The sequence below is a fragment of the Toxotes jaculatrix genome, chromosome 4 (assembly GCF_017976425.1).
Source record: "Toxotes jaculatrix isolate fToxJac2 chromosome 4, fToxJac2.pri, whole genome shotgun sequence".
NCBI classification, from domain to species: Eukaryota; Metazoa; Chordata; class Actinopteri; family Toxotidae; genus Toxotes; species Toxotes jaculatrix.
In genome coordinates this window covers 15,456,179-15,481,377 of record NC_054397.1, presented here as the reverse complement: position 1 = coordinate 15,481,377, position 25,199 = coordinate 15,456,179, and the positions used below count along the sequence as shown (strand labels likewise).

The window sequence follows — 25,199 nt, the reverse complement described above, 5'->3', positions numbered from 1 at the left end:
CCCAAATCCTGCATTTTTTTTTTGTATTGTACTTGTGGTGTTAGCAAGATAAATGATCAACTGTAGTAGTATCTCTTTTGATGAATTTGCAGAGTTGTGATGCTTGCATTGACTGGTGATCAGATCCCAGTGGTTCATTTGAAACCAGTATGTCTCTACCATGTATTGCAGTACATAAAGGAGAGAAACTCATCGCTTATAGCCTCCTGCAAACATTCATGGTTAAAATGGGGGAATTTTGCATTTTCTTGAGAAAATGATTCAGATTACATTTTCAGAGAATAAAAACTCATCTCCTTCCTCCAAAGTATACCACCAGCTTCCCAGCAGCCATCAGTTATCGTCTTCCCTGTGCATATTTGTTTGTATATTGGGTGGGAGTGAAACATGTGACGCTCTTATGAAATATTAATACAAGAGATGCTAGAAAGAAAAAGCTGCAAATGTTTTGTTTTTTTTTAAAGTCATTCCACTTTCCTTTACGAGCATGAACTCAGAAATGCAGGTGATGTGCTTTTGAAGGTTTTAAAATGTTGTTGCAGTGTTTCATCTGATCTCTCTTTGTAAAAGGTGTCTCATAAAGAAAAAGGGACAGGGTTCTATCAAGGACCTGCACTTGAGAATATTTTTATGATCAGGCTTACTACCACCCTTTAACTGGCTTCGATATCGCTGAATATGAAATACTAGTAGTCCTTGTAGTGGTTTGTTTTATGAACTGACAGTGAAATATGAGTCTGTCCAGAATAAAGTGATTTAAATCTGTACCCCTGTCATCTTTAGGAAGATTTATCACTTTGAGATTCATCAGATTTTATAATGTGCACTGTAATTGTCCTTTGGGCTCAAGTTCCAGTCCCTCTGTTGTGAAAACTAAACGTCCTCTGCTTCACAGAGATTCAAGTTTGGAGTTGTTGAGACAGTTTATAAACATCTTGCTGCGTCAAACAATGACCTAATTCTTGGTCACTTTTATCAGATCTCTCTCTCTCTCTCTCTCTCTCTTTTTTTTTTGGAAACATCTGCAGATGTTTCTGCTACAAAAATTTCCCACACTTTTAAGCCAGCTTGTTCTTGCACTATGAATATTGAGCTTTTGTGTAGAATCTCACAGATTTTTTTCAGGCCATTTTTCTTTGAAATGCATAAAAAGCAGAAAATAAATCAGTGCATTGTGAATTGTAAATTCAAAATCAGATCAGGATTTGCATGATATGCCCAGCAGGACTCTATTCACAATTGTTAGTTGAACTTTTTGCATTCTGCCATAAATCTGACAGTATTTAGTCTTTATAAGTAACACAACAGTAAAACTACAAACTTTGCTGCTGGACAGTAGTTCTTTAATAATCTTATAGAAGCTATTTTTAACATCTATGTCACAAGGACCTGCTTGACTCACCACACGCCCCCCGCCGCCCCAACCCATTATATCACAGACAATGGAACCATGGAATTTCAAAACATAACATATCAATATCAAGACATTAATATATTAATTTGACAGGTTAACATCTTTCTGAACAGCTAAAACTGAACAGATAAAACCCTGATGTCCCCAGATGACTGATGATGGGGCATGTTGACTTCTCCATTAATGTGCTGACACTACTGTAACATTTTTATGTGGGTTAGTGAGACGCAGGCCTGCTATTTATTTTCATCTTACCGCACATCCGTCCAGTGGGCTCCAAAAAAGGAAGTGTGTTTACAGGTTTGACTTCCCCCATCGTTCCGTTTTTAAGAGGATGTCATACGTATTAAGAAAACAGAAAGAGAGGAAGAGAAGAGAGAGAGAGAGCGGTCCACGCTTGTAGGTACTCTCGTACTACAGCCAGTTTTCTTCTTCTTGCGTCAAAGATGCAGGTTTTCAGTGGTGGTCGAGCACTTTGGATATACACTTTGATATTTACTTCGCTACAACTTTGGGGTAAGTATCGCACTATAGCTGTTTCTCAGTCAGAAACAGTCATCATTATTTCATTTGTTTTGTCTAAAAATGAAGAAAACATGGGATTTCTATAGAACTTACTATACTTACTGTTGAATTTATTTCAGGAGAGCCATGTATTTACTATTTTTTTGAGACGTAGAAGAGGCAAACTAGTGAAATGGGCATAAAACATATGATCATCAACACAAACAGCTCCGTCTGTTGAAAATTGTATTAATTAACTTAATTAAACTTTAATCAAACTCTATTTTGAATTTTATGTTCTGTTTTAATTTTGTCCCTTTGCTGCAATCACCAGTTTGGTACAAAGTGAGAATCACCACATGTAGCAATCACAGCAGTGTTTTTATACGCCTGCTGCACCGTTGCTCATTGCAAAAGAAATTTGTGAAACTCAGCTGTTTCCTGCTGTATGTCATACCTTTCTCTCTCCCATCTAGGAAGACTTTCTGCTTCCACTTCCTCTCCTGCTCTTCCGGCACCCACCTTGGACATCAGGACCACTGAGACATCAGACTCAGTGGTCCTGATCTGTAAGGTCCCAGAGGGCCATCAAGGGGTTCTGTTCATGTTGTACAGGTCCTGGGAGAAGGTAAATTTATTATTATTGTTATTATTTATTTTATTATTATTTTTAGAATGTGCATATGTTTTTCTGAAGTGTGTTGGGCGACCAATGGACTTATCATTCATTTATAGGTGGACCATCAGGAGCTGCAGTCCGGTGCTCAGGAGTTTCAGTTCAACTTCAAGGTAAAGGAAGGGGATTTAGGCGAACTGTTCTGCTGTATCTACAAGGACCAGGGAGGACCCTACAGCCCATTCAGTCCTTATTTGCGTCTGGAGCACCCAAAGGGTATGTGTTGTGTTTCAGAAATGTGTATCACGATAGAAATTTAGTTTGTGACTGATTCCGATTTCACTTTCAGTTTCTTGACAAAACAGACAAAATAGTATCTCTCTGTCACTTGGATTTGCACACAAAGATCATCATCTGGTCTAGCACAGAGGACAAAGCAAAAAGAAGATTCCATTTTTGAAACAGGGAATAAAGAGATTTCAGTTTGAGGTGATCTGTTCAGTCTGCACCCAGTAGTGATTCTACATGTGGTATAGAATAATAAACACTCCCATCCGCTGCTCGTTAACCCCAAAAGCACACTGTTGCATGCAAGTACTCCCTGTGGTCTCTCTTTGTCTTCTGCTCTGTGGGTGTGAGTAGCGGTCGTTACATCCTGCGCTTCACAGAGAAACCACACACTCAAAGAAATACCTTGTTGACGGTTACAGAGGGAAGTTTAGCCGCCAACAGCAGCAAATCAAGGTTGACAGCATTTTACATGAATTATGTGTCAAGGGATGATCTGTAACTTTAATGACGCCACAAGAATATGTACATAACTGTCTCCTTGTCCTCTCCCTATTTGTATTTCTCCAGAAGCAGCACCCCCTCGCTCTGTACCCTCTTTCCCTGCTCCGGTCTTGTCTGTGGAGCCTTCTGGTGGTGTGGTAAAACGTGGTGACACTCTATCCTTCAGCTGCTCGGTCCCTGCTTTTCCACGTCAGTCTCGTTCCCATACCAACACACCGGTGACCTTCCTTTTGCTGAGGACTGCCCGGCAAACAGGGGCGACATCTGTTGTCCTCCGGCCTCCGACTAGTCAGGTATCAAGCCGTGAACCTCAGCCAGGAATCTTTACTGTGGGACCACTGAGGGGAGAAGAAGAGGGAGAATACACCTGCATCTATCAGTTCACCAAAAAAAGGCAATTGCTTAATTCAACTGTTAGCAACGTGGTTCAAGTCACCATCACAGGTGAGGATGTCCCAGAAAACTTTGATTTAACCTGCAAATTCTTGAAATAGCATCCCATTGGTTAATTTTGTACATCAAACAAAATCTTTACATCATCCAAATTAGTGCTGTTATTTAATTTGACTGAGGCACAATTTCTTTTTTAAAAATTACATTGTTTTGCAATGTGAGTCAATGTTTTTGTGGGTATTATTATGACTCAGGCTAGAGTGTGGCGATTATTAGTACAGTGACTGCAAAAATTAGGAAAATGTATTAGGGCCACAACTAAAGATTATTAATATTGTCCATGAATCTGCTCATTATTCTCTCAATTAATCAACAAATGACTTGGTCCATAAAAATATCAGAAAATACTGAAAACAACCAGCACTCCTAAGACGCCAAAATATTTAGCTTCCTTTTTTAAAAGACAAACGAAAACAACAAATATTTACATTTAAGAAGCTTTAACTGGTGAATATTAGATTAAGCAGATTAATCTTCTGTCCATCAGCTAATCGATTCATTCATCATTTGCTTCAGCTCTAGTTGTAACAACTAATTTAACATATTTTGTCTAAAATAATGTTTCATTCATGGCAGCACTTTTCACACCAGCTATTGTTTCCTCTTGTTTTATCTGTTGCCAGATCTGCTTCCACTGCCCACTCTTGTTCTCCAGCAGCAGACAGACATTTGGCATTTGCTCTGCACAGGGTCTCCTGCATACCCTGGTGCTGTGTTCTACCTTTATGTAGCAGATAATGAGTTGCCCATTGACACTCAGCATACCAATGCGATCCACCATCAGGCCACTTTCCCCGTGCCTGTCCAGGACTCTTCAGTGGTTTTGTACCAATGCCAGTACAGCGTCCTCCTGGGAAAGAAATGGAACAATTCTGAGCGCAGCCACTCTGTGGCTGTAATCAAAGGTACAGATCTGGGCTTGTATAGTATCTGTTTGGTGTGGTCCGAGTGTAACGTTGTGCAAAAATGTGACTGATTGTTTCTTTTCTTATCTATCAGGAACGTCCCCTCCCTCATCATCAGGTAAGCTTTCCAAGAGAATAATATATGTGTGCATTTGTCTTCTGTGAACTTTGAGTGGCAGGAAATAGAAGTTTAAGCAGCTACAGCTACCCTTAACCTACTTCTACTACAGCGGTCCTGACAGTCCTTTTTGTATCTTCCAATAATGCCTATGTGATGTCTACAGATTTGTTAGGTGTGGACTGGCCTCTTGTCCTGGGCTCAGCCTCTGCTGTGGTATTATTCCTCTGTTCACTGGCATTTGTGACTGTGATGGCACACAGGAAAGGTATTTTAACTTGAAAATCGGCTTTAACATTAATATCTTTACACTACCACAAATGCCTTCCTTTATGAAACTTATTATTTCCTCTCTCTCTTCTCTTTGCACTTCTCTTAAAATAGTAAAAGCAGCTGCTGAGGAAAAGAAGAAAAGGTATTGCCTCTTTTGACCTTGTTTGTTTTAACAACAACAACAACAATAACAACAAAGTTTAGACCATTAGGTGATCTCTATATTTTTCTAAATAGAATAATTATTTCTCATTGGGTAAATGAGTCTGATTTATTATGCAGCACTGGGACAGCAGTGAAACCTTCCCTGAGCATTTGCTGAAATATGATATATAGTTTTAAAATGTATGATGACTTACATTATAAGGTTGCCTTTTCATTTCTCCAAATTGTCAAGTTGATTTTCATATAACTTGCTACATGAAATGTGTTACTGCACTGCAGCATTGGTATATTATTTTTTTCTGTGTTAAACTGTTTCAGACAGGAAGCACAGTTCTGGACTCAAGTCCATGCTAAGGACCATGTTGTTGGTGAGTTTTTCTCTTTAGAAACACACTTCCTCCTCTGGATCAGAGTTAGTTACTTAATTCCTTTTTTCAGGTTCCTCTTATTTCTTCTAGGACATTTTAATAGTTCTCTGAAATATATCAGAGGTATTCCAAGAGATACACTGATGCAAATGACGGATTGCTACTGTGTTGTTGTTTTTACAGACCTTACACTCAGGCGTTCAAGCTTCACCTCGCAGGTAAATATCAATAAATCTCCAATTGCTCCAATAAACATTCTTGGATAATGTATGAGATAGAATGAAGCTTGCAAGGGCTTCCTTTCCTTCTTTTGCACCTCGTATTTAACTTTGTACGTGTAGCTCTCTGACATTAGTCCACCTCTTTCTTTTGGTATTCCTGGTATTTCTTCAGCCTCTATGTTTCTCCAGTAGATGTGACAAACAGCAGTAAACTTCCCTGATCCCTTTGCTATAAACAAACACGCTCACACATACATACATGCACACACACACACACACATCGCCAATCACCATACACGCTGTCAACTCAAACCCACACAGATTCCTCATTAGTGCTGTTGTGAAAGGTTTGGGTCCGCCTCTCATTAGCTGTAATCATCTTTCATTAATTAGCTCAATGAAGGGCTCTCATTAGACTAAAGCGTCTCCGCAGACTCTCTCTTTCTCTCCGTGCACTGTAACCGAACAGCCGTGTTAGAGGACAGGATGCTGTCATCACCAGCTGACGCCAAGACTAACCAACTGTCATGAAACAGACAGTAAAACATTTAGTATCAGATGTGTCTCATTCTTAGCAGTGATGCGAGACTCTTTGCCTGATACCAAGCAACAGAGAGGGTCTTTGGCGATTAGATTCCATCGATGTGAAACATCCTCATTCTAAGTGTAAGCCCAAAGGATGCTGGGAGATTTGACAGGAAATTGTGCTGTGGTACATGTGGGTCTGAAAGACAGAATAACAGAATTGCAAAGATGTTTAAAGAACAACATCCAAGGAATGATCAGTTAGTAGAACATGAACAGAGAGATAAGATACGGTGCCGTTAGAAATTGTGCACATAGAGACTCTGACAGTGTGGGAAAGCAGAAGAGAAAGATTAAATTAGAGCGAGGGGGGACTGCTAAAAAAAACCTCCCCATAAAGGAATAAAGGGACAATATAAGAGAAAACTCTTCCTTGCTGAACCTCTCCTAAATCTTTATTTAAATAATAGTTAACAGATTCTTTATTGCTCCAAATACTAAAAACATTTCATCTACGAAACAATCATACCCAAGACTGTGTGGAAAGAAGAATGCAGAGAATAAGAGTGTTGTTCTGTATTTAGATAACTTGCAACAAGAAAACTGATTCAACAGTGAAGGTGGTAGTGGTAGAATATGAAGTATATCACAGGACAAGCCGAGGCATTTAATAGGTTAACTGTGTGTGTTTGTACTTGTCTTTATTCTTGTGTAGGAATGGGCCAGTGGGGACACTGAGACAGTCTCTGCAGCTCCATTATGGAGCCCTCTCTCCACATTCTCATCCCCGATCTATTAGAAATGTTTGTTTTCTCTCTCTCTCTCTCTCTCTCTCTCTCTCTCTCTCTCTCTCTCTCTCTCTCTCTCTCTCTCTCTCTCTCTCTCTGTGTGCGTGCTTGCGCGCGCGCATGTGTGTGTGTGTGTGTGTGTGTGTTATTTTTAGTTTATACTTTATCCTGGCTGATCATGTTAGCATCAGTTGGGGTCACACAGCAGGACAGGAAGAGCCATATCCTAAGTTTCTTTTTCATATGTAGCAGCAAAATTGTACGATTTGATAGGATGTGATGTTTCTTTGATCTTACATGTAACTGAGCAAGTGGATTTAAATACAGATTTGTTATTATTATTACTTTTACCAGTTTTGAATGTGGAAGGTGTATTTTGTGAGTAACCTACATTAAGCTTTGATTATTTAATAGTGCTATTTGTTTGCCAAACATTTCAGCATCAACATTATGTAAAGTCTGTACATTTTTAACTACATGTGGAGTTATGAACATTGTTTTTAGAGTAACAATAATAAAAACGTTTATTTGCATAGCACTTCACTAAGAAAGAGATAAAGAGAGATTACAAAGTGCTTTACAAAGAAAAAAAGATTTTGATTAAGTTCATACAAACATACATGTTACATGTGCTGCATATTTACAGTACATATACCAACTACCATACAAATGAATTCACACACCCTAAAAAATTACCCTGCATTGTCAAAACTTCAACTTATATTCTTTGGCAAAAACAACAACTACAAGTTGTTAAGACCTTAGAAACTTAAATCATCAGCCTTTACAGTAAAAACAACTGAGTCCTGATAACTTTGAATCTTAATCTGTGATTCATTACAGTGAGACCATTATGTTGACCTGTTTTCTTTAGTTGGGGAATGTAAAGGAAAACCATTTGTTGTTTACATTATCCTTTGCACAGTAAAGTGCAGTACAGAATAATTTCTTTTTTTAATAATTAACTGAGTATAATTAGGTAAGTTTGTCAGTTTCAGGTTTAAGTTGTTTAATCATCACATTCAGAACTTAAAATCCCAAGTTCAGTTGACTCAACGTCCAATAGCTCATTCACTTAACTCATCGGTTTCAGTTATTTAGAAACTTTGTTAGCTTATTCGCACATACTTTCCAGCATGCACTGTATTAATGTTCCTTCCTACACCCTCATGATGAAATAATGAAAAGCACCTAAGTCACATGGCCATATTAAGAAACAGTGCTATCAGTATGCAAGGCTTTCAGTAGGGTTAGGGCTTGAAAAAAAAAAATCTTGATCATAAACTGAAATTGCAAAGCGGAGACATACAGATCTGTGATCAGTGAAAGTGAAAGAATTGTGAGACTGAAAAACAACATGTTACTGTAACACAGACTAAGTTAAAAGAAATAAAATTCTTAATTGGGTGAACTCAAATCCTGAACATAAGAGATTAAAGTTAAACCACCAAAAACTCAAAATCTTGTTGCCTTAAAGCTTTGAGTTTTCTGAATTTTTTCTTTTTTCCCCCCAGTGTAATTAAAGAAGGTTGTAAAAAAGCCTTTTCCATAAAAAAAATCACTTTTCAGATGTGATTTAATAAGGCATCACGATTTTGCAAATCACACAGATTGCAACATCTCTGCCCTCTTTAGTTTAGATGATATCAGCAAACCAGTTACTGTCTGTAGACCTCCAGCTGCACGCAGCCTGTTAAGGGCAGAGGAACTCAGAGAAATAATCTGAGGCCAGGCCAGGACATAATGATGTGTCTCACAAATCCTAGTACGTACACACACAGTACACACATACGACACAGTGTGTAGTGATTGTGACAGAAAAGGCAACAAGCAAAGCTTGCTGAAAATATACTCCTGTAGTTTTGCTAAATGTACTACAGAGGGCACCCTTTATATATGATCTGGATGTCAAAAACACACCTTGTAGTACAGAAGAACACAAAGATAGTCATGTGCCAAGCCAATCTCCTTTATGAACACAGAACAGGTCCTGCGTTCAGTGGAACAATGTGACTCTGACGTGCATGAAGACAAGCAACCCTGGTGTATCCACAGAAACACAACAAAAAAAGTACAGCAATTGACTATTTTCCATGTGATGATGGGACAAGCATCAGCCCTGAAACATAATGTTCAAACCCTCATGTCTGTATTAGATTTTTTAAAAACTGTATTTAAATTTACTTCAGTGCTGTGTGAGAGTAAGTGGACTCCTGAGAGACATACACCTCTTGCCTGTTTATGTGTTTTTTATGGTGGACAATATCCCGGCAGAGAAGGGTTGGCATTGTACGGTCAGGAAGCAGGAGAAAGCCAGCTCTGTATCAGTAAAGTGTTTTATTGCGTTTTACTGGCCTCCATAACAGCACAGAGCTTTCCATCAGTGGCAGACATGCACGCAGAGAATGTATTTATTTCTTTCTTGCTCATGCAGACAGAAAAAAAACTAAAAACAGATGAGATGCGAAGATAAGTTCAGATGCATTTAAGGGATATGACGTCTGCTTGATTTGTCTAGCACATATTCATGTCTGAGTCACCGTTTACTCTTCCTGTGTGGTCACACGCAAGCACACACACACACACAGTGAAGATATTCGGCCCCAGATAATAGCATTAGGCAGATCTGTTTGAATAAGAGGCAGAATAACGATGGGAGGCCTCAGTGATTTGAGTTCAACATGCTGATGAACTTAAGTGGCACCTTGATCTCCACCCACACCACACTGGCTTGTCACAGACTCACCTCTGTGTGTTTCTGCGTGCGTGTATGTGACATGCTGGATTATGAGTCAGGTTGATATTAAATGACATTTGCAATCTTGAAACTCCTGATAATTGCCCTTTTAATTCGACTCCATGCTGTGTTTTCGATGTATTAGCTGAAGGAGCGTATGCAGAGACTGAACATGAAGGTGTATGCTGAAATCTAAGACTGTGGGAGGTGTTTGCATTTCATGTACACCAAGAAAGTTTTGGCAGCCGGTTTGTGTTCATAATTTAATTTAATCTGATGCAAGGCACCTTATTAATTTAGTAAGTCAGGACTAAAGCAAGGATTTAGGTGCATGGGTAGCAATACATTTTATTTGATTATCTGCATTAGACTTTATCAAAGAAAAATGCTGTCCACATTTCTGACCATTTTAGACACATTAGCCTTTTGACAGCCAGTGGTTCACCCCTTGCTGCCAGTGGCTTCATGCGAACACTCAGTAATATGAATCAGACAGCCTTGTAAAATAATTCATACGTCGAGTGCAAGAGCAGCTGTGAATAATTGAGTGTGATATTTTTCAGACAAGTATACAAAGCAGTGAGCACAACATTTAACAGTACTGTCAACCTTTTCGCATGCTTCACTAACTGACTGCAGAACATACTGTTTAAGGCAAAACACACATGCAAACCACAACTCAAAACAAAGCCTTTATACATCACAGTTGTCAGGAAATACAAAAACAGCATTGTTTCTGAGGACTGCTTCCAAAGGCTTTTTTTTTTTAAATAGCCAAATAATCTGAGGGCAAGCAAAGACTATGTATTATCAGTTTAATTTAAAACATGAAACTCACTGAAACTGGTGCTCTGACAATGTCAGTACGCAACCTGGTTAAACAATGACAGCAGCTTCGGTTGTTATACTGACAGTGTGGGACATGTGCTGTACAGCCCTGGCTCCTCCTCACTACTTAATATAGCAACAATCTCCATTTTAAGAACTTGTTTTTTTTTTTTTGTTTTTTTTTTTACTTGTCTAATGAAAAAAAGAATCTCATCCTTTCTTAGAACAACTCAAAAAATACCAAGTAGCAAGATTTTTTGTCAATTAGCCTGGATTTGCAGAAAAAGGTCTCCAAACAAAAGGATTCGGAACAGTCTTCACACCCAAGATTATGTCACTTGTTTGAGGAAACAAAAAATACTTAGACCTAGTACTGGACAAAATAGCTTATTAATAGAGAGAATTTTATGTTGAGATGGAGATATGTGTTTGCAGCGAGCAAAAAGACCATGCTGGTCTTCTCTTCCCCACTATACAATAAAACGCTAACAGAAATTTTCTGTCACGGGTCTGTGTTGATTCTCTGTGACTCAGCTTTGCCATTTTATTCCTCCTTCTCATAAACATCAAAGCAACAGAATACACACCCACATCAGGCATTATGATAGGCAAAAGCCACATATGTCAGGAAACCAAAAGAATAATCTCTGAATCTCTTTTATTTTCTGTTGACAGTACACACACAGAGTGTATGACACATAATGACTGGAGACTCGGGGTCTGTGTGTATAACTTCAAACACAGTGAGTGCATAGACAGATGAAATTGGCCTATTGGCTCATGCATAAGGGAATGTTTTCCGTGACTGCAGTAATATGGTAGTACAGTGGTGGAAGGAGTATTAAATACTGATGTTGAAGTTGGAACACCAAAAATAAAAATACTCATTTACTGTATAAGTAAAGGTCCTGCCTTGGCCTTGGTGGGGCTACTTTATATACTGCTGGGATCTTTAATTTATAGCACTCTGTCATATTTTATAAGATAATACATGAAATCTTTATAAGATGGTATAAGATAACATGTTTTGTATGAAAAATGTAATGTGTAAAGTGCCTAGTAACTATAGCTGTTAAATATATGGAGTGGAGTAAAACAGTGCAGTATCAAACTTCTAGTTTTATAAGAAGTTTATGTTTACCAGATAATTAGCATCAAAGCACATAGTTCTTTCCAGGAAACCTTCTTGGAAATTTTGAGGAAATGAAGGGCCTCTGTAATAAAGTACTTATTATCAAACTTAATTAAAGTGCTTGAGTGAAAGCTCTTAGTTGCAATCCACCACGTGAGGGAGAGTTTAATTCTACACAAATGCTCAAACACATACGACGAACACACACTCATTTGAGCACAAACAGAACATTTCTTGCACTCGCATGTAAAAACTACACAAAGGCACGCACACATACTTATCCCCTTCACTTCAGCTCATACTTTTGTCCTCTTGACAAAGAGGCATCAAAAGTGCAGCTGCTAATCCTCTAAATGCCGACTGTCTCGCACAATGCTGCCTCGATGACTTCGTGCCAGCAGGACTTTGGAGGACAGTGATAATGAAATATCATGGAAATGAGTCTGGAGCTGAGCAGGTGATAGACAGGTGTGCGGTCTTATTATTGGGTCACCACATCTGAAAAGCAGCCAGATTAGATATGAACGTGACAGATAACCTGGAAAGTGCAGTTTGCTTGCCTGGCTAGGTTGCCATGTTTGATAGCGTGAGCATAAAAAATTAATCTTTGAACTCTATCCCAGGTAACAAAACAGAAACTAGTATGTTTTACAATCCATATTCTCAGTGCCAAGTTTTGATCCTGTGTGTATCATTTCATTTTCATATCTGTTATCAGACTAAACATCAATTCAAAACAGAGGCCTTTGGGGATGTGCCACAAGGCCTGGCAACATGGCAACACGAGGGAAGTTGCCTAGTGAGCAAAGAAGTTTATTAATAATTTTGAACTCTTAAGTTGCTGCAGCTCCACCAATAATAATGTCCTGGCAATGTCACTGGGCTGCGTCCAGTCAGAATGAGGTGATGAATTATTCACAGGAGATTGGGAGGTCACCAAAGCGTGATCTCTCTCTCTCTCTCTCTCTCACACACACACACACACACACGAACAAAAAGGTCTACTGGGGTATTTATGCTGCTTAATTCTAGCAAAGAGCATCTGTGACATGCATGTTGCGATGAAAACATACATAGTGTCGGTTCTATCAGCTCAGGGAGATGAATATGCACTATAACACTCATGTTGTCTTTGGGGTCCTGGAGACACTGGACCCACTTTAAAAGCTCAAACAACATATTTAATCTTTTATCAGCTTCATATTTCATGACCTAATTTTATGAGCATTGCCTATGAACACAAATTTGAACTGACGGCATGTTTCAGAAGTTTGCCACTGATAATGGAATGTTCCCTTTATTTTGGGTCTCAGAGACCCCAGCTGTAGAACATGATGAAATACAATGGGTGTTGATAGGACTTTTTACGTACCTTTTCTTTGGAGTTTTATATTAGTTTATTCAGAAGAGGTCTTACAGGGAATTATACCTCTCTGACCCTAAACATAGGTACCATCACTGAAACATATGCATGCATATTTCTTTGCATGTCAACAATTTTTTGGAAATCAAGAGGAATCCATTTGCTCCTTTTGTTCCTAAATACCCCATTTAACATACAAAACATGAAGTATATGTGCTTACAATGCTTCATGGTAATTTTTGTCATCTTCATCAAATGTGCAAGCTCAGCTTGTGGGGTGTGGGGGACCCCAAACACTAACGAAGGAGAGCCAATGTCAAAAAACGGATATGAGTCAAGTGAAACTGAGTAGAACACACTTATAGAAATGACATGGCTTCAGTGTGGGCTTCATGCCACCCCAGTCTTGAATTGTTGTGGCACATCAGTTGGTAGAATAACACCGAATGTATTAATGTTATATCCGACTTAGTCTGAAACAAATATAAAGGGAAAAAGGGGGCACACCTTTATATGAGTATCACGTTTCATTCCAAAGTACATCATTTATTGCACAATGTTACAAATCTTACAACAAAAAAAACGATACTTAAGCAGGCTTGTATTAGGTCGCATTATTCAGCTCTGAAATCCAGATCAGTGGTGCACTTTTTAAAAGAAGGTGTCTTAATCCAGCTTTCAGTAGTGACGCATGAAAATAACAAAAGGAGAAGCTATTCACGGATTAAGACTTGTACAATAATTTATATCACTATATATATTTTTTCTGAAATTATTCTGAAAACACCAACAATGAGGTCAAATAAAATAACCCTCCAGTAAAGTCTTTGTGTCTTTGTGAAGTTACATTTTCAGGAGTGTAATTGGTGTTAAAGTCACACTGGTCTACCTTATTGAGAGTTGTTACATTCTGCTTCTTCATGAATGTATGGTAATTATACAGGAAAAAAAAAATTCTGCTTAATGCAGTCAAATACATCCCCACCACTAACACGGCCTGACCACAAAGTTGAATCAACAGCTCTGTGACACTGTCAATAAAAGAATGAACAGACTGAGCTACACAAAGTAGGATTTATTGCATGACTATTGTACTGGATTGCAATAGATTGTACAGGTGTAATAAACTGGTAACTCAGTGCAAAACATCATTAAAAGCATAAAACTGGTGACGCCACTTTTTTTCTTTCAAGATTTTTTCTGTATCAAATACTGTACTACTCTATTTTCATCAACAAATAATAGATCATTGTTATTCCAAAAATATAATGGTAAAGAAATTCATTAAGGTTTTAAAGTCCCATTTTTTACTAAATTAACATTTTTTTTCTCCAGTACAATATTATTATTATTTGTTTGCCATTTTACATTTGTAAATCTCAGAGTCTCAAGCACCAGAAGCAGGCCAAGTGCTTATTCACTAATGGGTGACCCTCCTCCTCCTTTTTCTCTCCTCCATGCTGAAGGACTCTTTAGGGTTTTCAGTCCACCACCAATCCTTTTCCTTGCTCCCAATCCTCCTGACCCCCTTTCTAGCAGAAATCCCTGACCTGTTTCTCACTTCCCGTTCTCTCTCTCTCTTTCCTCCTTTTCATCACTGCTCCCTCCTGTACTCTGTTCCCACGTTGTGTACACAGGTCTCCTCTTTTATCTCACAGTCTTTCTGTCTTCCACATCAAAAACTACAGATCTCTGTAAACCTTACTCCCTCTCTCAGTTTGCTCTGTCAGCATCTCCTCAGTCGTCGTCGTCATTGTGTCCATTGACAAGGCCTGACTCCCAGCGCTGTACTAGAGGGTTCTTCTGTCTGGGGGTCCGGGGACTCCAGAGGACCTGGTTGTAAAGGGAATAAAGGACTGTAGGAGTAAGTGGTGATTCCAAGGTAAAAGAGGAGGTAGACAGAAAGTTGTATGTGATTGCGGAATAAGAAAAAGAAAGAGAATTAAATAGCAGAAACATCAGATGTGTGGAAGCAGGAGACAAGACCAATAAGCCAACACAGGAAAAAGGAGCAAAAAAGATAAAAAGAGAGGGATGAATTTACTTCCTCTGGAGGACATCTTTTTGGATGAACATCATTAGCCCTGTAAGTCAGAGGGAAGTTAATGCGACTGTGATCCAAGGCCATGTTCACTATGACTAAGTCAACAACTGAGGCCAATTTCTCTTTCAATCCTCCTCTTATTCCTGAAGTCTGCACAGAGAGCCGATAACCAACCAGCTGAGAGAGAGAGAAGGAGAGAGAGAGGGAGAAACACATGCAACAGCGAGAGGAAAGAGAGCAAAATGATGCTAATGCTAATGTCAGACTGAGCCGTGCAGCTGAAACCCGGCATATCAAAGCCAAACTGAATTAAACAGCTAAAACCACGGAGCAGCACTCAACTCTAATCAGAGATACCACAGTTTCAAAGAGATGCGAGACCCACAAGGCAGGTAACAAACATCAGTGGGACTGTCAGTTGACTTTCCTCTTTCTCCACTATTGACTGTTAAAACACACACACACACACACACACGCACACGCACACACACACACACACACACACACACACACACACACAAGCCCACTCTACACTCACTTTCCCTCTGTGAAAGCAATTTTCCACTACACATCCCCCCTCTCTCTCTCTCTCTCTCTCTCTCTCTCTCTCAGTCTCAGGGCTGTTTGCCTTCTTTCCTTATCTATAAAGATAAGCTCCTTACTGTGTGTTCCGTTTGTTATCAGATGTTTGTGGCCCATATTTGGTATGAAAAAGATGCTGACATCCTCCACAGAGTCTTTATTCATTGGACCATTGGCTGCTGAGAGACCGATTGAACCCCCAAAGCTACATTACAGTTCATATACTGTGTGAACTCTTAGTTAAAGACGCTTCCTGATTGTGGAACACGATATCTTCTTAGCTGAATTCCAGGGAGACTCAGGAAGGTGATTTGCCTACATTTTCATGTCCTATACCAAGTATGCCAGATAGGTGGGGTTGATGTGTTAATTTATAGAACAAAAAATAAATAATAGATGTCACTGTGAAGCCTGGTGTTTTTCCACGTGGTCAAATTTTCAGAGACTCATAGCAAATAGTAGCATAAAGGAAATTGTAATACCTATCCTTTATTTCTATGGGTAAACTGACTTTACTGACTCACCTCTCGCTGGGTAGTCCTCTCCTCTTCAGCCTGAGCAGGAGGCCACATGCCCAACTTGCCAACTGACTGGTGCGCTACAAGAGAGAAAGAGAAAAAAGTGGGTGAAGGCAAGGCAAGGAAGAGCAAGAGCAGGGTTGCACTAAGGAAAGGGTGTTCCCGTGATTTTTTTGGGGCTCCACAAGGCGAGCAATAAAGCCTACTTGAATCAAATTATAAGTGAACACGGTGAAGCTGCAGAGAAAAACGAGAGGTGACAGAGAGAAGGGCTGAGGGAATTCAGTTAGAGAATTTTGTTTTATTGAACATGAACATGAACATGGTGAAATGGAAAGAGAAAATGGGCACCAGAAATGAAGGAATATAAAAAAGGTTATACAGCTCATTGTAAAACAATACACGATTGTTCATTTCCCAACAGTGAGTCATGGTCATTAAGGTCCTGTGGTGGCACACCCTGGTTAGTTTGTCAAACAGTTGTTAAACTATGACGACTGGTGACAGGTGAGACTTTCATTATTAAAGAATAAAAAAAAACCCCCACAATGGCAACCTTTCCTGCCAACAAAACACACTTAATAATGCAGTCAAACATACTCTATCAGTGGTTATTATCAACCCATTTTGTTTGCTGTACCTATTATTCTCTAATTGATGGATGTATTTTAACTCTAATGATTGTATAAAACTGTATATTTTTAAAGTAAGTCTATTGTTTAGGTTGGTTTGCATTACACTTGGCCACTTATTTATTCTTTGTGCATAGCTATTTCATCTTTTGCCAATCAAAATCAAATCATAATTTATATATGTTTTGTTTCAGCTTCACAAACTTTCCTCACACCCCCTGGCAACTGGAGAAGTGTCCCCTGGGGTACAAGTTCCCCTGGCTGGGAACCACTGCTGTTCAACACATGCACACAGTGGCAGCAAAGTTAAAATCACACAGATATCTGTTAATAACCTGTCCTCCCAGTAGGCTGCATAGGCATTGCTGCATATTACATTTACTCTTGTTGTCAGAAGTCTCTACGCCAACTATATATCATTATACCAGCTTAAAAAAAAAAACAGTTGTGTGCACTTTTTGAATGCTGGCTTTAGACTTCAACTCAAAATTGGACTCTTCCAATGCATTCCTTTACTTGCTGACACAATAGATTGGAAATATGACTCAGGACTTTTCCTCACTTCAGCTTCTGCAATTAATATGACAGACTAGGTGCTACATTTATTGTGGAGTTACAGAATTTTTATTTTCTTTGTCAGCCAGCTTAAGGTCTCCAGTGCAAAATTATTGCTAGTAACACTGGTTTGGAAAGCTGCTCTGAGGTTTTCCACTGACCATAAGAAAAATGAAATAATGTGCTCACTGGGCTGTTTCAGGAAGTTTTCATCATCTCACCGCAGATGTAAGAAATTACACACATATCCACACTTACAAGCTTCAACACACACACAAACATTGTCTATGTGAGCTTGTGGGGACAAGCAGAATCAATTTTAACCCTTACACACACACACACACACACACACACACACACACACACACACACACACACACACACACACACACACACACTTTTACCCTTGAACCTTAAACTAACACTCTGTGCTACACTAACCTGCCGAAGATCCAGTTCCAAACCTGGGTGAAGAGCCAGGTGAGTCAGGAGCGGACAGTCCATTCAGTGAGGAGGAAGAAAATGTGGGACTCTTTCTTTCAATGCTGACAGGCCTTCCTCCGCCTCCTCCTCCTCCACCTCCTCTTCTTTCTCCTCCTTTTGCACCCCCTGTCCCCCCATACAGGCTGATCCTCTGCTTGCGAAGCTCCTTCTCCCTCTCTTGAGCCTCCCGGATATCCTGCTCCACTTTAATTAAATTAGTTGAGGATCGCAGCTTGAAAAAGGGGTTCTCCTTGGGTACAACCTCCTCCTCCTCTTCCTCCTCCTTTTCCTCCTTTCTAATCCCACCATGTCCTTCTGTCCCGTACGGTGAGATCTTTGGACTTCCAGAGTCAACTGTGGTGACAGGCTCGGCTTCTCGTTTGGCATGGTAGAACCTCTGCGCTGGGACACTCAGGTTATTCTCTAGGATGATGACTTGGCGACCCGCTCCCTCAGAGAAGCCTGGTCCTCGGGGAGTTGAAATGGTTGAACCCCCTCCTGTTGTTAAGCTAGGGGACTCTATGGGACTTAGAAGGTCTACACTCTGTCTCCTCTCCACATATGAGCTTCCTATGGTGGATGTCTGTGATGAGATGTCCTCCTGGTTCTCCAGGGTTGAAACATCACTGGCTGAGGACCAGGATGTGGTTTTAGACTTGGTTGAGACAGTCAAACCTGAGTCACTAGGTTTCTGAAAGGCCTCAAAAACCTGTTTCCTCTCTTTGAGTTGGCGAACTGTGCCTTTGTCATAGAAACCTGGAACTTTTCCGAGCTTGACCAGATCCTGTTCCCTCCGGGCCTCTTCATGGATCTCTTGCTGCATTTTTTTGCCTGCAAACTGCCTGTCTTTGCCTTGATTCCTCTCAGATTTAGTAGTGAGTGACTGGCAGAGAACAGTTTTTCTCAAAGGAATATCTACATACTCTGGGGACGTGGGTAGATTCGGAAGCCCTCTGGACCTTCTCAAGCTGTGCTCACGTTCTATAGCCCGTCGGATCTCCCTCTCGATGGGAGTCTCTTTGGGTACAGTTGCTGGAGTGCCTGTAGAGATGTTGGTGTTTCCCTCCAAAGTGCTGCATGGGGAGAAGTCTGCTGATACACCGCTGTCACTCTGGCTATCGTCACACGAGTCGCTCTCCATTCTGTTGTGTTTGCTGTTTTTAAAAGAAACAGCACAGCTATATTTTTCTGTCTTAAGCTCTTCTCTTTGGACCGATTTTGAATATCTTAACAGTCCTCTGTCATGTTGCTGCCCTACTGCCTTGCTCCTTTCAAGCTGCTCCTCTTTCTGCCCTTCCTCTCCACTTGTTTGCTTGCTTTCTCCCTCTGTCCTTCCCCCTGCCCTAATGTGCCTTTCTCTCACAGCTACAACACAACCAAAGCCTTGAGAAGCTGCCCCGCCCTGATTGGACAGCTCCATGGCAACAGTCGACAAAGGTGGAGAGTCCTGGCCCCGCACCTGTTGTGCAGCTTCCTGGTTTGCTCCCTTGGGGGCAAGTGCACATTGGCTTTGGGGCAACAGCTCACCCTGCTGCTTGGCTGAGGGAACTGCAGGACGGGCTGACGCCGGGTCTTGTTCAACGCAAACTGAGACATTGGCAGAATGTGAGGGATGGAAAGGCTTGCTTCTGATATCTAATGTACCCCATTGCTGCTGGCAAGATGTGGTATCCATGTATCCATCCTCCCTTTCTTCCTCACTTTCGTCAGCAAAAGGAGGGGAGTGCACTGCATGTACATCATCTGAATTGTTACTGTCAGAGGGGGAATACTGAGCAGCCTCTGACATATTATTTTCAAGTTCATAGTTGTCAAAACCATCTGGCAAGAAGTGCAGCTGTGAGTCATTCTCCTCTGCTGCCATATCATCCTCTGTCACCTCATCAGAGGTTGAATCTATCTCTTGATCAACTAGTTCAGTGAGTTGAGTTACCTGTGCCCATTCTTTATCAAGCGAGATAAGGTCTTCTGCAGGGTCTGAGATGATCTCAGCATCACTGGTCCACTCGGCCGCCTCGCCCTCCGGGCTGGAAAAACCCTCTTTCTCAAAGCAGTCTTCTGTTGATAAAACACTGAGGGGAGGAGGTGGTGGTGGGAAACTAGGCTTTTCAGAATCCTCCAGAACCTGTAATGCTTCTGGTAGTTTTTTGGGAACTTCTAATTCTGTCACATCTACTTGTGTCTCCCTAGGGGTTGCTGATTCTTGATTTTCCAATTTGGTTGCATCAGCTAGTTCTGGTCTTGAACGTGTTTGGTCCTCCTGTGGAGCTCTGTCTTGCGCTCCAGGCTCCAGGACATCTATGTCCTCTTCAGGTTCCGCCCTGGGAGCCTTTTTGTCTTGCAGAGGGGAGTTGCGGCTCATGGTTGCACCCACTTCACCCTGTGCCCAGGACTCATTGACCCATCCATCTAGTGAACTGACAGGACCCTGCTCCTGCCAGGCCACAGGCTTTGTTGCCATGCTGACAACAAAGCTGATGTAAAACCGTTTGGAGCAGTCAGGATGATCGGCCTCCAGCCAGTCAGTCTGAGTGAAAGCAGAGGAACACAGAGGGAAGGAGGGGACAACAGAATGATTGGAGTTCAACATCAAACATGGCCACCCATTTTAAATCCCATTATTTCAGCTCAGATGAAATGAGTGACTAGAATATTACCAAAGGAATGAATCATCATCTATATTCACTGTGACATTTACTGTGGAATAGATTTGAAATGCTAAGTGTTATGCTGACTTTTCACACCTCATTCAACATGGGTTGCAATATTACAGCTAGTGGAAAGGAATACACAATTTTAAAGAAATAAGGTAAACACAAATTTTTTTTTCTGGACAAATGGCTTTTACTTTCACATTGGCTGCTTTACTGGTTATGATGTCAACTTTTGTCATCAGAGTTTGCAAAAAGTGTGTGCTACACAAATCATCCAAATACAAATGGGCAACAAATTGATGGAAAATCAAATTAAATAAGTGGAGAAATAAAACAAATGCAGATATACAGGACACACAAGGTCAGTGAGTAAGAAAGTGAGAATGAATCAGATGGTATTGCCTTCACAGTCTTCACATCTCGACACAATTAACCACAACTGTGCGATTGTGGAGTGATGTGTCAGACAGGGCTAGCCACCATCTTCATCAAAACAAATCAACAACAAATGAAGTAAAATAGCATGGTGTTAATACCACCAGCAGAGTTCAGAGACTTGGAGAATCTTAAGAGCACTGAAGCTATTCTGGAGGATTACCATGACACCTTATGCTGGTTTGTCTTTTGTGCAAAAAACATTGTGTGGTGCAGTATTAGATCAGGAAGGATCCAGTTAGTTTGTAGTGTATTCATGACCTATCTTTTTAATGGCATCCTGAGTGCTCTAGTTATTGTATGACAGGCAGTCTGTTGGCTGTATGGTAGTAGCTACTCTACTCCACTGTGCAACGTATAAAGTTTTCTGCTGAACACACCTTCCTTTAATCAGCTTACAGGCTGGGGAATGGCTCAGTACCACACACACACACACACACACACACACACACACACACACACACACGCAGAGACACACACACAAACACACACACACACACACACACATAATCTGAAATAACAATAGGATTGGCTGCTGCAAGGTGTACGGGCTATGGGGGAGTCCAGGTCCTCCAATATCTATATATTTTTCTTTTACACACACACTTTCAAACTTACCCATTATCAAACTTACCCTCACTACACCCCTCTCTTGAACACAAACACACACATACACACACACACACACACACACACACACACACACACACACACACACACACACACACACACACACACACACACCAACAACTCCTACGTTGTCTCTATTCAGCCTTCATTCTGACAAACTCCTGTTCCCATCCACTGTGATCCTTGCCAAGCCACTCTGATCAGGCTGGACTCCAACACTGTGACTGATCATTAAGGGGAATGCAGATCACAGCACTGGGGATGACTAGTCTCTGATGAACAGGGACGGATAGACAGATGGGACAGAAAGATAAATAGAGAGTTACAGCACATCTCCCTCTTCATGTAATGATAATAAGGACTGACAGCATGACATGGCAGGAAGAATGGGGAGCACTGTGGTAATTATAATGGCAGAGCATGTAGATACCAGAGCAGAACAATGTGGCCTAATGTGGGTAAATTAGACTTTAAGAACAGTCAGGGAACAGTGAGTCATGAGCGCTATGACAAACAGTGTTTACAATCAACAATTGTTGGTTTGGGGAACCGCTCACCAGTTGCATATAGTCATTATATTTGATGAAATTGTGCACTCCATCTGCTCCACTGTGGCAGACCCAGTGAACTGCCAACATTTTAAAGTTTTTTTCTATTCTCAAAATATGAATATGTTTCAGATGAAACAGCTTGTGTCCGGTCCTATGTATACATGATGGACACGTCTGTGTTGTGTCGTATAACGGCTTATTAGACTGGACTCAGAATGTGCCGCTGACTCCATTCAGTGCCCTTTATTGAAACGTACCCTGGATGATGTGAGACTGGCTGTTTTCTCATGGGGCATGAGTGGGAGAGTGGGTAGGCGGGGTCGGGTAGTTGGCATTCCCATAAAGTTATTACTGTGTCTAAATGAGACAGAACCTCAGCTCATTAATTGGGCTTCATAGAACCCAAACACAGAAAACAAGTGGAGAACTCTATGTGTTTTCAGGTAAAGTTCAGGTTTGTTGTACAATAGATTAGACATGACCACATGTTGACAGTTGAGTTATTCTTATACACTCATTGACAGAGAGTTCACAACATAAAGTTTCATGGTGAAACAAAGCATGAAAATGAGCCACAGAGAGGAGGCAGCTGTTGTAACAGTTCAAACTCTGCTAAGTAATCTAATGCGAATCTCTGCTTAAACAGTTTCATTCACCCACACCTGCTGATTCGGTTGAAAATGCTGCAAACAACAAACAAACAAACAAGCTTAAATCAATTAATACAATGATCCTGCAATGCTGCAGTAGTGAAACAAAACCCTCATTTATTTTGAAGCATGGAAATGTAATCTGACTACTTTGAGTGTAAACTCTGCCATGCCATAATGAGATATTTCCCTTGTGCACATTTGCTTCAGCAAACTAATGGTATTATGTGTCTAATATGACATCCTGCTTTGTTTTATTTGCACAGAGCAAGCTTGCAGAATTTAACCAAAGATTCTCCAACTCTCTCTTTTGGTTAAGTAAGGTTGCAAGAGATTGCAGATTAAAACTCCATTACATAACAGGCTTTTGTTTTGCTCATTATCTACAAAGGGGCTCACTTTATCAAAAGAACAGCAAAATCATGATCATCATTAAAAATACATCTACGACAGGCCTTACAAATAAACTTGCCCTCCTTTCTGGGGTCAGCAGTGTCCTGGGGTAGTTTAAGATCTAAGGGCATTTGACAAAAATGCAAATGAATTTAAATAAATGCAGCCAACTTCATCCCTAATTAGAATTAGTTCTGCTACTATCTAATGGTTGCTGACATAGTTCCTTGCACATTTTACAGTCACTTACTTTGATGTGCCTTAGTCATTGTGGCAAGAAGTAACAAAAGTAAAAGCTGGTCCCCACAGATTTAGCTGAAACATTTCAGCAACATGGTTGATTTCCACTGTGGTAATTATTTACCTGATTGTTTTCATGTATGTGTACAAGAGTTTCAAGTTCAACAAAAGTAGAGTAATTCACAGAATATTTGAATATACAGTTGCACATACCTGTTCATAAAATGCTTTTCTCCGAATGACAGACATACATTTCTGAAAACGCACGCGCTTCTTGTTTCAGCCCACCAATGATTAATCAGCACACAAGGAATCTCTTTTTCTCACAGCTCCAGTGTGTCGCAGCCTGTATCTCCTCCTTGGTTTCACACTAACACCCGCAGTACATTGTTTGTGCACGCCCACATTTGTGTGCCATTCTCACACTAGCAAACATCCACTAATGCATAAACAAGAGTGAGCATGGGTGCATGCACAAACACGTGTGCTTGAGGCTTACCCTACTGTTGTGGATCTGAAAATGTATAGTACTAATCCAATTAGTGAGCAACACGTTGATTATTGCACGGTGCAAGTGAATGAAAGAATGTACCAGAGGGAGAAGGGGGGTGGGGTGGGGGAAGTAGTGGTGTGTGTGATGTGATTATATCACGGCACACTTGAATTTTGTCCTCTTAAATCTGAGATTTCATGCCATAACATTTTCTGCTACTTTTGAAGTTTGTATGATTGCAGATATCTGTGTGTTCAAAGAATATTTTCATTTACAATGTAAGGTGTAATCTATACTGTAGTAGAATAAACCAATTGAATTTTTTAAGTGGTCAAATCAATCATTTATTTTTTCTCATGTAGACCAAAATTATAACTCATGAATTTGCCCTTAAAGCGAACCTATCTGACTTTTGCCAAACAGTGGCTGAAAGAGGCACCTCTGGGATTACATCAAATGCTAAAACATAGTATAACAGCAAGTAGTGTCATAAAGTCAGCAGACTGACTCGTAATGTCAGTATCACAACAATATTGCTCTTAGATTTGCAAAACATTTGCTCACATTAGTCATCATGAGCTACAGGTCATACAAGACCTAGTGGGGCCGTAGCAACAAAACTCCAGGGGGAATTGAATTCAGCAAGGGTTTCATTTTATTTAACTGTCGCCTGCATTACATTACTAAACAAACTAAATGGCAACACAGAAACAGAACATAAATAGGCATTCTACCGAAACAAATCCCATCATGCCATGTCAGGGTATTTAGATGGCGTAAATATACAACCTGTACAAAGCACACAATGACATTGTTGGGTTTTTTTTTTCCATAAAATGTGTGACTTAATATTGTGTACAAATGTGCCAAAGTCCCTCATGCCTTTTGTTCCACTGTTGTCTGCTCAATCTGAGCTGCTGCTGCTGCTGGTGTTGGTTGGCTCATGGGATGTTCTGGACAAAGCTCCTTGGTGGGTTCCATCACAACGGGTGTAGGCAGCTGATAACACCTCAGCTGAGCCCTGAACTCTTCCATCTCCTTCTGATCCACCTCCCTCCTCCTGCTCAGCAGGTACAAGTCCACAGATACTCTCCTCTGTGACTTTACAACCCACTGCATCACCATGCAGTCTGGACA

At 40.5% G+C, this 25,199-nt stretch overlaps 3 protein-coding genes across 3 annotated transcripts; 1 reads left to right on the top strand and 2 right to left on the bottom strand.

The window, feature by feature from the left end:
• The first annotated feature begins 1,785 nt into the window (after window positions 1-1,785).
• LOC121180150 lies at window positions 1,786-8,571 on the top strand. The gene is made up of 11 exons (XM_041035315.1): window positions 1,786-1,930; window positions 2,395-2,546; window positions 2,654-2,810; window positions 3,393-3,770; window positions 4,403-4,684; window positions 4,779-4,802; window positions 4,969-5,070; window positions 5,187-5,217; window positions 5,559-5,608; window positions 5,792-5,826; window positions 7,070-8,571. The coding sequence occupies exons 1-11, from the start codon at window positions 1,861-1,863 to the stop codon at window positions 7,151-7,153; spliced, it is 1,365 nt and encodes a 454-aa protein (XP_040891249.1). The 5' UTR covers window positions 1,786-1,860; the 3' UTR covers window positions 7,154-8,571.
• A 5,218-nt stretch (window positions 8,572-13,789) lies between these two features.
• Window positions 13,790-19,462, bottom strand: si:ch211-207j7.2 (mitotic interactor and substrate of PLK1). The gene is made up of 3 exons (XM_041035309.1): window positions 17,975-19,462; window positions 16,353-16,426; window positions 13,790-15,035 (listed from the first exon to the last, which is right to left on the bottom strand). The coding sequence occupies exons 1-3, from the start codon at window positions 19,434-19,436 to the stop codon at window positions 14,940-14,942; spliced, it is 1,632 nt and encodes a 543-aa protein (XP_040891243.1). The 5' UTR covers window positions 19,437-19,462; the 3' UTR covers window positions 13,790-14,939.
• Window positions 19,463-19,593: 131 nt separating this feature from the next.
• Window positions 19,594-23,937, bottom strand: LOC121180109. The gene is made up of 3 exons (XM_041035252.1): window positions 23,783-23,937; window positions 19,804-20,543; window positions 19,594-19,603 (listed from the first exon to the last, which is right to left on the bottom strand). The coding sequence occupies exons 1-3, from the start codon at window positions 23,816-23,818 to the stop codon at window positions 19,594-19,596; spliced, it is 786 nt and encodes a 261-aa protein (XP_040891186.1). The 5' UTR covers window positions 23,819-23,937.
• Window positions 23,938-25,199: the final 1,262 nt, after the last annotated feature.

Coding starts and splice junctions, on each gene's coding strand:
- LOC121180150 (XM_041035315.1), top strand. CDS start 1,861: ATGCAGGTTTTCAGTGGTGGTCGAGCACTTTGGATATACACTTTGATA. Junction 3,771..4,402: donor GGTTCAAGTCACCATCACAG/GTGAGGATGTCC, acceptor ATCTGTTGCCAG/ATCTGCTTCCACTGCCCACT. Junction 5,218..5,558: donor GCTGAGGAAAAGAAGAAAAG/GTATTGCCTCTT, acceptor AAACTGTTTCAG/ACAGGAAGCACAGTTCTGGA.
- si:ch211-207j7.2 (XM_041035309.1), bottom strand. CDS start 19,436: ATGGAGCTGTCCAATCAGGGCGGGGCAGCTTCTCAAGGCTTTGGTTGT. Junction 16,427..17,974: donor TGGAACTGGATCTTCGGCAG/GTTAGTGTAGCA, acceptor TCTCTCTTGTAG/CGCACCAGTCAGTTGGCAAG. Junction 15,036..16,352: donor AGAGGACTACCCAGCGAGAG/GTGAGTCAGTAA, acceptor CTTTACAACCAG/GTCCTCTGGAGTCCCCGGAC.
- LOC121180109 (XM_041035252.1), bottom strand. CDS start 23,818: ATGTCTGTCATTCGGAGAAAAGCATTTTATGAACAG. Junction 20,544..23,782: donor GAAAAGCATTTTATGAACAG/GTATGTGCAACT, acceptor GCTTTCACTCAG/ACTGACTGGCTGGAGGCCGA.